This window comes from Eleginops maclovinus, chromosome 20 (genome assembly GCF_036324505.1).
Source record: "Eleginops maclovinus isolate JMC-PN-2008 ecotype Puerto Natales chromosome 20, JC_Emac_rtc_rv5, whole genome shotgun sequence".
NCBI classification, from domain to species: domain Eukaryota; kingdom Metazoa; phylum Chordata; class Actinopteri; order Perciformes; family Eleginopidae; genus Eleginops; species Eleginops maclovinus.
In genome coordinates, this window is record NC_086368.1 from 18,553,973 (window position 1) to 18,569,110 (window position 15,138).

The 15,138-nt window shown below is 42.1% G+C and overlaps 2 protein-coding genes across 3 annotated transcripts; one reads left to right on the forward strand and one right to left on the reverse strand.

The window, feature by feature from the left end:
• The first annotated feature begins 400 nt into the window (after positions 1-400).
• Positions 401-3,698, forward strand: ppcs (phosphopantothenoylcysteine synthetase). 2 transcript variants are annotated; one of them, XM_063911603.1, is made up of 4 exons: positions 401-516; positions 1,767-2,298; positions 2,380-2,483; positions 3,025-3,698. In XM_063911603.1, exons 2-4 carry the CDS (start codon positions 1,770-1,772, stop codon positions 3,349-3,351), a joined length of 960 nt encoding a protein of 319 aa, XP_063767673.1. In that variant the 5' UTR covers positions 401-516; positions 1,767-1,769; the 3' UTR covers positions 3,352-3,698. The 2 variants fall into 2 exon arrangements, with proteins under 2 accessions (XP_063767673.1, XP_063767674.1); XM_063911604.1 differs by having other exon boundaries at positions 460-542.
• Positions 3,565-8,770, reverse strand: utp3 (UTP3 small subunit processome component). The gene is made up of 16 exons (XM_063911602.1): positions 8,424-8,770; positions 7,906-7,993; positions 7,358-7,414; positions 7,209-7,265; positions 7,018-7,123; positions 6,862-6,930; positions 6,635-6,756; positions 6,376-6,531; positions 6,178-6,249; positions 5,674-5,714; positions 5,327-5,423; positions 5,064-5,198; positions 4,813-4,946; positions 4,672-4,732; positions 3,991-4,098; positions 3,565-3,840 (listed from the first exon to the last, which is right to left on the reverse strand). Exons 1-16 carry the CDS (start codon positions 8,438-8,440, stop codon positions 3,751-3,753), a joined length of 1,410 nt encoding a protein of 469 aa, XP_063767672.1. The 5' UTR covers positions 8,441-8,770; the 3' UTR covers positions 3,565-3,750.
• Between the last annotated feature and the right edge of the window lie 6,368 nt (positions 8,771-15,138).

Below are 15,138 nucleotides of genomic sequence, written 5' to 3' on the forward strand. Positions count from 1 at the left end.
ATAAAATATGTGTATGATGAGTCTACCATATTGGACCATATGCAATAAGAAAGAAGTCTTACTGCATTTCATCTGTGTATTTGTAATTATGGATGCGTCATGAGTGATTCTATAGAACTGTACTAATATCTGATTTCTATAATAAAAACTTAATCTAAATATAAAACAACCAGATCAGCAGCACCAAACCGTTCAAGATGCCTGTTGTCCTTATGAAACTCACTGACTCAGAGAGATGGTCCAGTTAAGAGAAATCCCCCCCCCCCCCCCCTCTGCCCCATGGGAGTCTGTGTGCGACTGCTGATTAAATAAGTGTGACACGACACCTCATTTAAAGTGAGAAGAGTAATTGACATACGACACTATTTCACCTGCGTGGTGGCAGTGCAGTTTACGGCCACTAGGGGCGCTGAAGGTTTTCTTCTCTGTTTATTAAGACCAAAGAAATCAGCTCAGTGGTTTCAGGAAGTGCAGAAGTTGTTGTGAAGCTGGCTGACATCAACCTCGAAATCTGAAGTAGGGCATTTTGCATTTTTATCTTTGTGAGTATTGTGGTAGGGCAAACGTGGTTTTTATTAAGGCTGTTGTCACAGTTGCATACAACTGTCTAATAGCATGCAGCTCAACGAGGTGCAGCGTGTGAATGAGTAATTTCACACAGAAAACCTTATTTTGTCTTTAACACAATGACATTAATAGGCCATGTGTCCTTTAGTGCATCTGACGCCATCAAATATACTTTTATTACGCAAAATGTTAAGGTCAAGGCTCACCTGATAGGTTTACTGACTGTAGGATTTATGCATACTGTGAGCAGAGGTGAAAGAAATATTCAGGTCCTTTACTTAAGTTAAATTACTAATACCGCAAAAAGTCCTGTATTCCTGCATACTTTACTTTACTACTGCACAAGTTGAAAAACAGCAATCCACCTTTTAAAGCATGGTATTTAATGCCCGAATCTGCCAGTGGGACATCACTATAGCTGTAAATAATGTCTTTCTTCTACTGGAGGGACATGATGTTCTCTGAAATTAACTTATTGACTATAAATCACTATCGGCAATCGGCCATAGTGAGTTGAAAAATATCACCATATTGGCACAAATCCATTGTTGTGCATCCCTAAAATAATGGTCAAATCAATGCAGTAGAGAAGAAAATATCCAGATTTCCAGTCCGTGGTATTCTGCTCCAAATTCGCTGGATCTGATATTTGCCATATGGCCACCCAAGTTAGTTATCAAACTTCTTGGCTAGTAAGTCTGCAAGGCCCCAGTTTGTCTCACTTGGTTAAAAAACATGTGTGTGATTCAAGCCCAGGCTGAGCCTATGTTGTCAAATGTTTAGTTTGCAATTGTGAATTAATGCTGTTTAACTTGGCTGCAGCTGTCTGATTTCTACTGTATATTACTCATTACATTTTTCTTAAAATTTAGAAAAGCTCCCTCCAGACCCACGAAAGACATTGTATAACCGGTTTAACAGGCAGGCTAAATGGATGTTCAAATCCAAAGTACCCCATTAAACACAGACCTAACATATCTTACTGACTGTTAATGTCAATCACTGCTATGCTGCTCTAAATCCTCTTTCCTGAGGATACGATACAATGATCCTTGTATTTTGTCAGTTCAAGTCTGACCATTTTTGCATCACAGCAGCTCCATTTTCAACATCAACAAGGACAAATATTAAGACAAGAAACAAGGAAAAAAACATTTAACATTACATTACAATCCTTATGATGCCCTTTCTCTCATCAGGTGATGGCTAGACCCAGAGTATCTTCCATTGATGGGAAGTTGGCATCAGAATTTGCAGTCCCCTGCCATGTTGATGAGGTTAAAGAGAAGATGACCGCTTTTGCCAGTCATCATGCTGCAGCGGGTCGCAGAGTGGTTCTCATCACATCAGGAGGCACCAAAGTTCCCCTAGAATCCCGCACCGTCCGCTTCCTGGATAACTTCAGCAGCGGAAGGCGAGGAGCCTCTTCAGCAGAGTATTTCATGGACTCAGGCTACGCAGTCATCTTCCTGCACAGGCATCGCTCCCTCTACCCCTACGCTCGAATGTTTTCTACCATAAACATGCTGGATGCCCTAAAGTTCAGAGGAGAAGAAGAAGCATCCTCTGGAGAAGTGGTGGTTAACCAGCAGGTGCTTCCCAACATCGCCAAAGCTCTGAAGAGATACCAGGAAGTGAAGGAAAGCAAACTCATTCTGCCAATCGAGTTCAGCACTCTGTCAGAGTATCTGCATCTACTCAAAGCAGCAGCACAGGCACTCAGCACTATAGGTACAGATTAACAATTTACCTCAGGTTGAATTTGTGGCTTTTGTTAAGCTTATTGCTCATAACTCCCTATTCTGCACATAGGATCAATGGCCATGTTTTACTTGGCTGCAGCTGTGTCCGATTTCTACATCCCAGCATCTGAGATGCCTGAACACAAAATCCAGTCTTCTAATGGACCTCTTCAAGTGGGTGAAAACACATTTATTTTAAATGACACTCAAGGGGTAGCAATGTCTGCTTGTGAATTAAGCTCCAATCTTCTCTGTGAGCTGCCAGCATGGCTGTAGACTACACGGAGACTTCACCCACAAAGTGACCATTTGTTTATCAAATACTCTCTCTGTAGCATTCTTCAATAATAACCCCCCAAAGTAATTGTCTGAAGTAAATAGAATGGCATTTATCAACAAGCGTGAAGGTGTTTTTGGAAGTGTTTTAAATAATACATTTATAAAGTAGTGAGTATAAGACTAGATAAATGATTTGGATTACATTGCAAGACTTGAGTTTAACAGATGTTTTAATATAGTTTAGCTCTTGATAAACACTGATTTACATTCATCCATCCAGATTTTTACTCCTTTTTTGATTGTGAGAAAAACACTTTTTATCAAGAATACATGATAGCACAAGGTTAGACAGAGATGAACAAATTATCTTTTTGAGTTTGAAGTATTACTTTACCTGGTTGTTGATGACAATATACTTTTTCTTTGTCCCCATCAGCTCAGCTTGAACATGGTACCCAAAATACTGTCCCCGCTGGTGAAGGACTGGGCCCCTCAGGCTTTTGTCATTTCTTTTAAGCTGGAGACAGATGCATCCATCCTGTTGGACAAGGCTCGCCGGGCTCTTGACACCTACAGGCATCAGGCGGTAGTGGCCAATGTGCTGGACTCTAGACGGGGCTATGTGGTGGTGGTGACCCCCGAGACTCAGGCTGAGCTGATCCTCTCAGAGGAGGATGCCAAGAATGAGGTGGAGATAGAGGAGAGGATAGTGAGCAACCTGACCTCAGCGCACGACAAGTTTATAACTCAACTAGGGGGCTGACAGAAATCATCCATACTGCACGCCCGAGTCATGATGCAGCTATAAGTTGTTGTGCGCTGACCCGTTTGTTGAGCTCTGCTTGAATACATCATACTTATAAAGCTGTATGGTGGCATAACCTTAGTAATAACCATAAACACATCATGACCTTCTAATATACTGTAAGAAAATGGTCATCCAAGCTTTGAATGCTGTTTCTGTACAAAAGACAAGTTATTGAAACTTTATTAAACGTTTATTGACAAGAACAAAGTCATGTTATTGTCTTTTCTACAACAAGGACTGACGGTTGAATAATTCGGTGACATGCTTTACTACAAATCTATAATAAAAATCTACAAGTTCAATCCATTGGTATTTTTTCAACCCCTTTGCTCCACTTATTGGACTCTTGTTTGGTTACTTAAGTTTGACGCTCTTCTTGACACCAGCACGAATACCAGACCGCTCTCCGCTGTATCTCGTCTCCTCGCGACGAACGTCTCGCACCTGGGGAAATTGAATAACCTTGTCAAATGCTGAACTTGTTTTACAACATCTAATCTGGATTCAAACTCATGAGCCTGCCATCCTCAGAAGCTTTATGATACACTGAAACAGTGTAACAAAAATGGTCTCATCAATATGTGGAATACAAACCTGGCCCTTTCTGCGGATCTTGGCCCGTCTGAACTTCTCTCTGTGCTTGACTCTGGGGTTACGGTCAATCTTCTTCCTCTTTGGTGTGAGTCCCTTGTTCTTGGCCATCTGTGAAATTGGAAGAGTTACATAATTAGAATAACTGTACAGAAATGACAACAATTTAAGTGGCAACAGACAACTTCAACCCCGTAGCATTCAAAAAATGGTACCAATGGTGGTTGGCTCCACTGTCGCAAGACAACCATAATCCCTTTCCATCAGAAAATACATTGCACAGGACACACTGCGTAAGAAAGAGCGGCTATTTACTATTTTATAGCCTTTAAATTACGCAAACTAATTTCATATTGTTAAATTAAAGGACCTCAAAATTAAATGCATTAAGGGAACATGGTGTAAGGGGTACCATATATTGAAAAGAAACACTTTCTTATAAGCAACTGTACTTGTAACCTCCCTATACCAAAGATCTACCTTCTTTAGTTTTTCTTCAAAAACCGGGACTTGAATAGTCTACATAGAGACATGTGCTGCTTTAACATGCAAATTAAATACGGTTTGTGTTCTGTTATATCTGTAATATTATTAGTATTAACTCTTCTGGGTGTGAGTGTCATGTGTGTCATGTGTGTATGTGTGTGTATGTGTGTGTGTGCACGAGTGGTTTTAACACTGTACCTGGTAAGTAATGCCTCTCTTAGCATCTGGATCTTCCTCCACATTTCCATTGTCTTCCAACCTGGAACAAATTCACATTGATCAGATACCGATTTGAACTTGTCCCAACAGCCATTTTAAAAAGACTCAAATCAAACATACTTTTCCGTTTCTGGGTCATCGACCTTTCTCTTCAATTTTGAACGCTCCTCCACATCTCTGTAGAAACGCAGAGCCGCTTCCTCGTCCAGATCAGAGTCAGAGTCCTCCACCTCAGGCATAGTCTCTTCAGAATCCTGCAAACAACGTGTACTCATTACCATTCAAGAGTCATACAAGATATCAACTGAGCAAAATCGAGGTTGCCCTTCGGGTTATGCAATAGCGTTAATAAAAGGACACAAAAATCTCACCTTTTCATTCTTATTGGAGACTTTGGCCTTCTTGCCCTGTGGAGGTCTGCTGGAATGATCTTTCTCCTCACCAGCTAGCAGCTGGCGAAACTGCGGTGCAAGCCGAGCATCCACTGAACTAAGTTCATTGATGAGCTGCAGGAAGAAGAGTTAAACAGAGGGTTTTAACTAAAGTGATATCCTAGTCCAAATAGTGATATCTGCCATTTTCAAATGATGATGATGTACGGTGCTGTTCCACAGGTGTCCCTGTGTGCACTCACATTTCTGTAGGTGAGCAGTCTTTCAATCACGGGATGGTTATGAGCAGGGATTCGCTTTGCTTTCAGCACCATGTAGAAACTGATGTTCGTGCAGTAACTGCGACAAAAGAATCATTGGCCATTAATTAAAAAACATTGACTTGTTTGTTTCTATATTTGTTTCATTGGTCTTGTTGTTTTGATATTGTTATTGTTTATTGTTTTTATATTGTTTTTGTGTTTTGTGCTACGTATTTTTATCCATGTGCAGCACTTTGTTTCAGCTGCGGCTGTTTTTAAAGGGCTTTATAAATAGTTGATTTGATTTTGATCTAACAATGAGTAACAGAAATTGATTCACAACTTACTTGAGATACAGCTGCTGTTTTGTCTTGAGGTACTCTGCACCCTTTGGAAACATGACAAAGAATGGCTCAGATTTCTAAAGGTTCATTGCCCGATGCGTTTCCTGGCACTCCTTAAGACGTAGGACCATTACAAGCTTACAACACAGCCACCAAACATCATATTTCACCCTTTATTAATAGAACAGCAGCCTTTTCATCTAATGATGAATCCAATAACAGCAAAGATGATTTGTATGTGGATTCTCATACAGCCCCATGTTAAGCAGGTTAAATAATGACTGTGATGTTCATTTAGCTTTGATTATGAAAAGACTAATGATGGTATGTTGTGCAAAATAATTCTGCAATGAAGCTGCTGCTCTAAGACCGACAGTGGGTAATCACAATGTTCCACCTTTTCACATTGTTTTCCCATTTTCATTTGGTACAAAAATATTTATCATATTCTTTAAAATTCAGCAAAGCAGCAAATCCACAACTAGAAATGAAGCTAAACGTGCTCACCTTTCCTGGTGGGATCTTTCCATCTTTGACCATCTGTACAAGAGGCTGCAGCTCGTCTTTCAGTTCATTAAGCTGCACACACACAACATAATTCACATCAACAACATGTTGTATTGTGGTAACTATGCAAATATATTTTGGCTTATTAAAGCTGAGTTTTTTTTACACGTTTGTTTTGGTTAATTGCCTGTGTTTTACCTTTGCTTTGAAATCCTGAATAAGTTCAAGCAGCTCAGGCGACTCCTTTTTCAAAAGTTTCATTTTCTCTTTCTGGGACATTTGCTTCAGATCTTTGACAATCCTTTCCTGTTTTTCCACAGTCTTGTTTTCATCCTTCTCCTCCACAGCAAATCCCTTCAATTAGACGAATAAAACAATGAAAATTATTTTAAAAACCCACTTTATATCATTAGATTTTGATTTATCTGCAGATGTTCTGAAGAGAATAACTAAATACCTGGAAAAAGTTTAAATCATAATCCTCCTCGCTCAGATTTGCAGCTAAACGTTTTTGGATATTTTTAGCTTCTTCTTCTTCCTCTTGTTCCTCGGCTTCCAGCTCATCTTGCTTTTTCCCCTCTGTAATAACACAAATACATTTTTGCATCAGTGAATATTAGCCATTCAGAAAACCAAACCATCAGAATTCGCCAGATAATATTGGTGGAGATAAAAGATGCTTACTGGTGGCCCCGTAGTCAGAGTCATAGAACATCTTCTTCTTGGCGCCCCACGCCATTTCATTAGGAAGCTCTGAGGAAGACGACAAAGTTGCAGTTAAATAGCCTTGTTTGAAAGTAAGCTAAAATCCTTCGCAAAAAAATTAGATTTGATGTTTACCATCTTCTTTTTTCTCCTCTAGATCACTCTCCATGTCTGTCCCCTCCTCTTCCTCTTCTCCCTCCTCATCATCTGACTCCGAATCATCCAGGGCCATCACTTCCTCCTGTGAAATTCAGATGATCTTGAATTTGTTCTTGATTTACATTTATTTAATGAAGATAAATCCAAGCAAACACACAAGCCATCACCTCATCATCCAGTTCCTCCTGATCGCTCTCCATTTGAACGCCGCTGGCAAGAAGTTTCTGTGACAAAGAAAAAACGCAGCAAAATAAATAAGAGAACGTATAGACAGCCAGATCCACATACTACACAATTACTAATAAGGAGGACTTACTGCAATCTTCTCATCATGAAACTCATCAATTTTGTCCTTTGTGTATTGTGAGGATTTCTGAAAGGAAGAGGGAAGACATTTAAATATGATGTAAAAAGTATCCACAACACCAGAACAGAGTCGATGTGGTGACAGATTGTTGATGGTTAACAGATGCGTGATTGATGTAGGAGTTAAATATCACCAGAGTGTGGTTAGAAGAACAAGAAGAAGAAGATAACAGTATTATAGAAAAAATCGTCAGTTTGGCCTCAATTGCCACATTGTTTAAAATCATGCAAGCCACATCATGTTTAGATTAATAAATAAATTCCAACAGTCAAAACCTATTGGAAATTCAAGAGATGCTAAAAAATAAATACAAATCACCTTTCATTATTAATCAATAACCAACAGCTGTAGGTTACATGTCATACTTCATTAATTGTCTCTGAGTATCTCAACCCTACATGTTGTATATCATGAATCTCTGTCTTATTGGAACCCTACAGTGACACCACCACAACAGCAACAACAACAAACGTGCAGCGACAGATCTGCTGCTCTACCTTATCGGGGACAGGCATCTTCTTGTAGGCTTCAGGGTCATTTTCATCATATTCCTCTGGCTTCTTTAGCCTTGGTATCTTTATAGTTCTGAGCAGTAAAAGAAAGGAGACAGATATTTAATAAGCCAATCATTATGCTTATGACGATACAACACACCGCGTCATAGGGTTTCACTCTCATATAATAACAGAACTAATTCAAACACACTCAAGATTCAAGTTTAGAGATACCTTAATACATTCATAATAAACAAAACTAAATCAAACATAGCTGGTTTATGAAAGGCAGCACTGTAGACAATTTTTTAGAAAATGTTAAGCGTTACAATGATGGAATAACGTAGTGTTTACTGTAGGTCATGTTGGAAGAGGAACAAAAGGACTAGACAAAGATTTACTAAACACATCATAAACATAGACTGCATCGTAACAATTCTGCCTCAGGAAGAGGCTAAATTCAGCAGTATAACAATCACATTGGCACATAAAAACATGCTGCTAAATTTGGCCGAACTCACCTTTTTTGACGAACCATGATGGAAACGATAAACTGTTAGCTGCACGTTAGCAGACCAACAGGACGTTGCCGTTACAATGATAAAGATGCAATGCTTTCAAACGGCAATGCTGACAGCTTGAGAATAACACAAAAATAAAACTATTAAATATCCAGTTGTTTAGCGTTTCATCGACACATTTCCACTCTCGTTGCCATGTGCTTCCGTGATTTCTTCCTCTACTTTACTTTAGATGACGGTCTCCACAGTGACGTGAAGTTTGCACATTGCCCCCTACTGTAAGGGAGGGTTAAATACCTATTTTATTTAGTCGTGTTTGAGTATTAAATGACTTGTTTACGGGTTTGGATCAAATAAATTCAGCCTACACGCAATATGGGTGTATAAAGGACTGTGTTGGCACTGGATGGGGAGTCTGGTTTTGTTGCAGAGACGGTAACAGCTCTAGTATATGTATTCTGTCTCTAGGTTTGTTGCTAAAATCGCCTATTATGTGGTCAAATACTGCCATCTAGTGGCCAAGTTAGATATCGGTTTTAATTTAGTCAGTAAGTTACGTTCAGTGTGGTTAGTGTGCAAACGGTAAACGAGGGAGAAAGACGTGCTGTTTCTGTTGCTCGCAATGCACTCGATACAGGACAATCTGTAAGTAGTCATTTTGTAACTAGGTCAACTATATGTGCTTGGGTTAATTTTAGCATATATATTCATGTTTGTAATGTGTAAAGAGTAATTGTGCATTTATGAAACAACATGTTGTGCTAGCTAGCAATTCGGTGGAGCTTAGCATTGAACTGGTCCTTTGTTGTAGCATAAATTAGATAGCGTAATGCTAGAGTAGGTTAACAATGCAAGTAGATTGAAAACAGATCTTTATTTTGTATTTTTGTATTTTTTGCAGTTTCACAAGAATACTGTGTCAAGTAAACGCTCTGAAAGCCTCTTCAGACTCCTTGGATCAGTTTGTTTAACTCGCTGTCTAGGCTGTGTAGCACCACACATAGCTGAGGGCAGAAGAGTGAAAAGATTAGTCAACACATCAAGTTATTCACCAAGAGCTACATCTCTAACCAGTCAAGATGTCAGATGCACATAACACCCCTCCCGTCTCCCAAATGGAAGTTAGATCAAAGTGTGGATCAGCAAAAACGTCAGCTTCACACCGGTCAAGCAAGTCAAGTGCTAGCATGGCTGCAGTCCGAGCACGGGCTGTAGCTGAAGCTGCCCGCGCCAAAGCCGAGTTTGCCAAACGCCAAATCGATATGGAGGTCGAGAAGGCACGGATTGAAGCAAGGCTGAATGCTCTAAAGCAGGAGGGTGAGGCTGAAGCAGCCCTCGCTGCAGCAAGAGTCCTTGAGGCGGCAGCTGAAGGCCCAGATGACCGTGAGTTGACCACTCCAGCTATCCCAGTAACAACGCATGATCCAGTCAAACGCGTTGCAGAATACATCAAAACTCACTTTAAAGATGAGCCTGAACCTGAGATGGAAGAAAGGCCTCAGCGAGAATCTCAGCCTAGGTACAGTGTGCCACCACCAGTCACTCAGTACACACCTGGGTGGGCTACAGGGACCCCAGCTGGATGGCATCCTCATCGAGCCCCACCTGTCTTTAACATAGGTACCAGAACAGACAACACACATTCACAAAGCAGATCAATGTCCAGAACAACAGAATTCTCAGATCTCGCCACTTACCTTGCACGCCGTGATCTTCTAACCACTGGGTTCAAGGTCTTTGACAACAAACCAGAGACTTATTTGTCCTGGAAGTCTATGTTTTGCAATGGCATCGAAGGACTAAACCTCAAAGCCAGCGAGGAGCTCAATCTACTCACAAAATGGCTGGACGGGGAGTCGCTTCAACATGCCCTGAGGATTAGAGCAGTTCATGTGAACAATCCAGAGACAGGCCTCTGGCGTCTGTGGCAGCGGCTGGACAAGAATTACGGTTCATCAGAAGCCATTGAGGCGTCCCTGTTTAAGCGTCTGGAAAGTTTCCCCCGGATCTTCTACAAAGACAACCACCTGCTGCAAGAACTCGCTGACCTCCTTCTTGAGCTACAAGCAGCGAAGAACGAAGGCTATCTACCAGGCCTCAGTTTTCTTGATACGTCGAGAGGAATAAACCCCATAGTTGAAAAGCTACCGAATAATCTCCAAGAGGCTTGGATCAAGCAAGGATCAAGATATAAGAAAGAACATAATGCTTTATATCCACCCTTTTCTTATTTTGTCGAGTTTCTGAACAGTCATGCTGAAATGAAAACAGACCCCAGCTTTATGCTTCAAGGCTACAACACGCCACATCCCAAAGCAGAAAAAGCACAAGAGAAGCAGACAAAGATTAGAACACCCATCACAGCAAACAAAACAGAAATCGACACGCCTGATGCAAATGCTTATACACCACCTCTTGATCCAGATAAACAATGTCCCATTCACAAGAAGCCACATTCTCTTGCTAAATGTCGGGGCTTTAGAATGAAGACATTGGACGAGAGAAAAGGTTTACTCAAAGAGCATTCCATCTGCTACAAATGTTGCATATCTACAAGGCACAGGGCAAAAGACTGCAAAGCAGTGATTCACTGTTCAGAGTGCAACAGCAACAGTCACGTGTCAGCACTGCATGCTGGCCCACTGCCCTGGTCAGTCAAAGATCCAAAGACACCTACAGAGGGTCAAGGCGGGGAGCCAGACAACCCACACTACATTGAAACCTCCTCCAGTTGCACAGAGGTATGTGGAAAGGGGCTACAGGGAAAGTCATGCTCGAAGATTTGCCTGGTCTATGTTTATCCAACCAAGTTCCCTGAAAAGAAGAAGAAAATGTATGCAATGTTAGATGACCAGAGCAATGTATCACTGGCAAGGTCTTCCTTTTTTGATATGTTTGACGTACAAAGTGAAGCTCTACCATATACAATGAAGACATGCTCTGGCATAACGAACACCAGCGGAAGAAGAGTCAACGGCTTCATCATTGAGGGGATGGATGGGAAAGCACCTATGCCATTACCGACACTCACTGAATGTAACCAGATTCCGGATAATAGGAGAGAAATACCTACGCCTGAGGCTGCAGCTCATCACCCTCATCTGAAGCCCATCGCGTCTCTGATACCTCCACTGGATCCCTCTGCAGAGATCCTTCTCCTCCTAGGCAGGGATATCATCAGGGCACACAAGGTACGCAGTCAGGTGAACGGCCCACATGATGCACCTTACGCTCAATGTCTTGATCTGGGGTGGGTGATCATAGGGGACGTTTGCCTCAGAGGAGCTCACAAACCCACTGTGAGTTCTTTCAAGACCAACATACTTGAAAATGGGCGACCCAGTTTCCTCACCCCCTGTGAGAGCAGAATTCACATCAGGGAGAGGTACACAGACACCTGCCCCCTAGGTGAAAAGACGCAGACTAAGGAGGATGTAGGCAAACTCATATTCAAGCAAACAGCCGATGATGACAAGCTGGCACTTTCTGTAGAAGACCAGACATTTCTGGATATCATGAACAGAGAATTCCACAAAGACAAGGCCAATAGCTGGATGGCTCCACTCCCCTTTCGTTCCACTCGACAGCGCCTGCCCAACAACAGAGGTCAAGCCGTCCATCGTCTAATGTCCCTCCGTCGGACGCTGAAAAAGAACACAGAGATGAAAGATCATTATGTGGAGTTTATGGAGAAGATGTTTAAGAAGAACCATGCAGAACGCGCTCCTCCCATTAGTGCTGATCAAGAATGCTGGTATCTCCCGAGCTTTGGCATTTACCATCCACAAAAGCCTGGAAAAATCAGGATAGTCTTCGACTCCAGTGCTCAATGCAATAACGTATCCCTTAATGATGTGCTGCTCAAGGGCCCAGATCTCAACAACACCTTGGTCGGTGTGCTCATCCGATTCAGACGCGAACCTTATGCAGTGATGGCAGATGTTGAGCAAATGTTCCACAATTTCATTGTCAACGAGGAACACCGGGATTACCTTCGGTTCTTGTGGTTTCAGAACCACGACCTGGATGGAGACATTGCAGAGTTTCGAATGAGGGTCCATGTATTTGGAAATTGTCCATCACCATCAGTCGCCATCTATGGGCTAAAAAGGGCTGCCATCGAAGGCGAGGAAGACTATGGGAGTGATGCAAGGATGTTCATCGAACGCCATTTTTATGTGGATGATGGATTGAAATCCTTCTCTTCAGAGACTGAGGCTATTGATGTGCTGCGCAGAACCCAGAAAATGCTGGCACAATCAAATATACGCCTGCACAAGATCTCATCCAACAGTTCGACTATCACAAGCGCCTTTCCAGATGAAGATCTGGCCACCGGACTACAGGGCCTGGGTCTTGGACAAAGCACACCATCTATGCAGCGTACCCTAGGATTAGGATGGGACTTGTCCACAGACCTGTTCATGTTTCAGGTGACCACCAATGAGAAGCCATTTACAAAGCGTGGAGTGCTATCAGTCATCAACAGCCTGTTCGACCCCCTCGGCTTTGCGGTGCCTGTCAGCATTGAAGGTCGTGTCATTCTGAGAGACATCTCTTCTGATGTCTGTGACTGGGACGAACAGCTGCCAGAAGAGAAGCAAGGTATGTGGGAAAGATGGAAAGATTCTTTAAAGCACTTACAGCAGCTTAGCATCCCAAGGATGTACACCTCAATCCCTTCGTCCGCAGCACAGAGGAAAGAGGTAATCATTTTCTGTGATGCATCCATAAAAGCAGTGGGTGCTGTTGCTTATTTGAAGCTTACCAACGCTGATGGTGACAGTGAAGCGGGCTTCCTCTTCGGTAGAGCGAAACTCGCTCCAAAACCAGACATCACCATCCCGAGACTGGAGCTCTGCGCTGCAGTGCTGGCTGTGGAAGTAGCAGAATTAGTTCAAGAAGAGCTAGACATTGATTTGGATGAAGTGAACTTCTTTACAGACTCAAAAGTGGTGCTGGGCTACATCTCTAATGAGAAGAGACGGTTTTATGTCTATGTCCATAACCGAGTAGAACGTATCAGGCGATCCACACAGGTGCATCAGTGGCATTTTGTGCCAACTCGTCTGAATCCAGCTGATCATGCCACGAGAGCACTACCTGCTGAACAGCTCTCACTCTCTACATGGCTGAGTGGACCTGCTTTCCTCACAAGCCCGAGGCAAAGTCAAAGACAGGGGGAGCCCTTCAGCCTTGTCGAACCCGACGTGGATCCAGAACTGCGGCCAGAGGTCGTGACCTGTACTACCACTCTGTCAGAAGGTAAACTAGGAAGTGCTAGATTTGAAAGATTTTCTAGTTGGAACATTCTGCTAAAAGCCATTGCTAGACTGCAACACATTGCCAAGTGCTTCAAAGACAGGCAAGAGAATGTCTGTCACGGCTGGCATGAATGTAGCTTGAAGTTTGGTGAAGAACAGTTTCATCGGCAAATTCACAGTCATCGCGCCGTTCATGAGAGATATAATCATGATGATTTAAAAAAATTGTTTGATTAGCGCATGAGCTGTGAGAAAGCTAAATCCTGGCGTTAATCAAATCTCCTGTCAATTTGGCAAGTGATTTTATATTTAGCTTCGTTCTAACATGTACCGCTCAGCTGACTTTTGGATTGTAAACACAATCTTTTTGTCAGGAATATTACCATGAAACCAAATAGTAATTCCAGAAATATTGGTGGGCATAAAGATGCATTTACTGGGGCCGGTTAGAGAGCTCTGCTGGGATTTTGGATTGTGAGGAAAGACGACAAGTTGCAGTTAAAAGCCTTCTTCAAAGTAGCTAAACTTCGCAGATATAGATTGGCCACTCTTTTTCCTAGACAGCTCTCCATGTGTCCCTCCTCCTCTCTGCCCTAGGATCAGACTACCGTTCAGCCCTCACTTCACCTAAATGATGATCTGGAATGTGTTCTGGGATTGGACATTTCATTTAAGAAGACAAATCAAGAAACACACAGCCATCATAATAGATTCCGATCGCTTCATTTCGCCTGCAAGAGTTATCTGTGACAAAGAAAATGAAATATAGAATTATAATGGACATACAGCCAATACATTATAAATTACTAATAGAGCGACTTACTGCAATCAGTCTCTCGAAACTCTCAATTTGATTTTGGGTAATGGGGTTTCTGAAGGAGAGGAAAGACTTTAAATTATGATGTCAAAAAGTATGCCCACAAACACCGAACTATCTGATGGTACGGTGCAGATGGTGTTTAATCCCAATGCGTCCACATGGCATCTGGAAGATGATGTTAAGCTCACCGATCCTGGAGCGATGCACTGAACATGAGGATGCAAAGATAACATGAGGTTATAAAAAATCCATTTCCCAATTGCTGAATAATCAGCAAAGCGACGCATGAGACTTAAAAACATTTCCAAATCAGACACCTATTGGAATTCACCGAGTGCTCAAAAATAATAAATCACTCATATCAACAAAACCAACAGTGAAAGGTTCCCCAGCAGTCTGTCTATTGTCTCTGCAGTATCAACCCTACATGGTATCATAATCTCTGCATGATGCCCTAAGTACACACACAACGGGCAACACAAGAACGGGGATAGCGCCCAGATCCTGACCTTTACGGGGACAGGCATTTTCTGAAGGTGGTCAGGGAATTTTGCATCATATCCATCGGCTTCGCCGTAACACTTTTTTCTGAGAGATAGACAGGTCAGGAAATATTAATGCCAATCATTAT

Coding starts and splice junctions, on each gene's coding strand:
- ppcs (XM_063911603.1), top strand. CDS start 1,770: ATGGCTAGACCCAGAGTATCTTCCATTGATGGGAAGTTGGCATCAGAA. Junction 2,299..2,379: donor ACAGGCACTCAGCACTATAG/GTACAGATTAAC, acceptor TTCTGCACATAG/GATCAATGGCCATGTTTTAC. Junction 2,484..3,024: donor CTTCTAATGGACCTCTTCAA/GTGGGTGAAAAC, acceptor TGTCCCCATCAG/CTCAGCTTGAACATGGTACC.
- utp3 (XM_063911602.1), bottom strand. Junction 6,757..6,861: donor CTCTGACTACGGGGCCACCA/GTAAGCATCTTT, acceptor GTGTTATTACAG/AGGGGAAAAAGCAAGATGAG. Junction 5,424..5,673: donor AAACAGCAGCTGTATCTCAA/GTAAGTTGTGAA, acceptor CTTTTGTCGCAG/TTACTGCACGAACATCAGTT.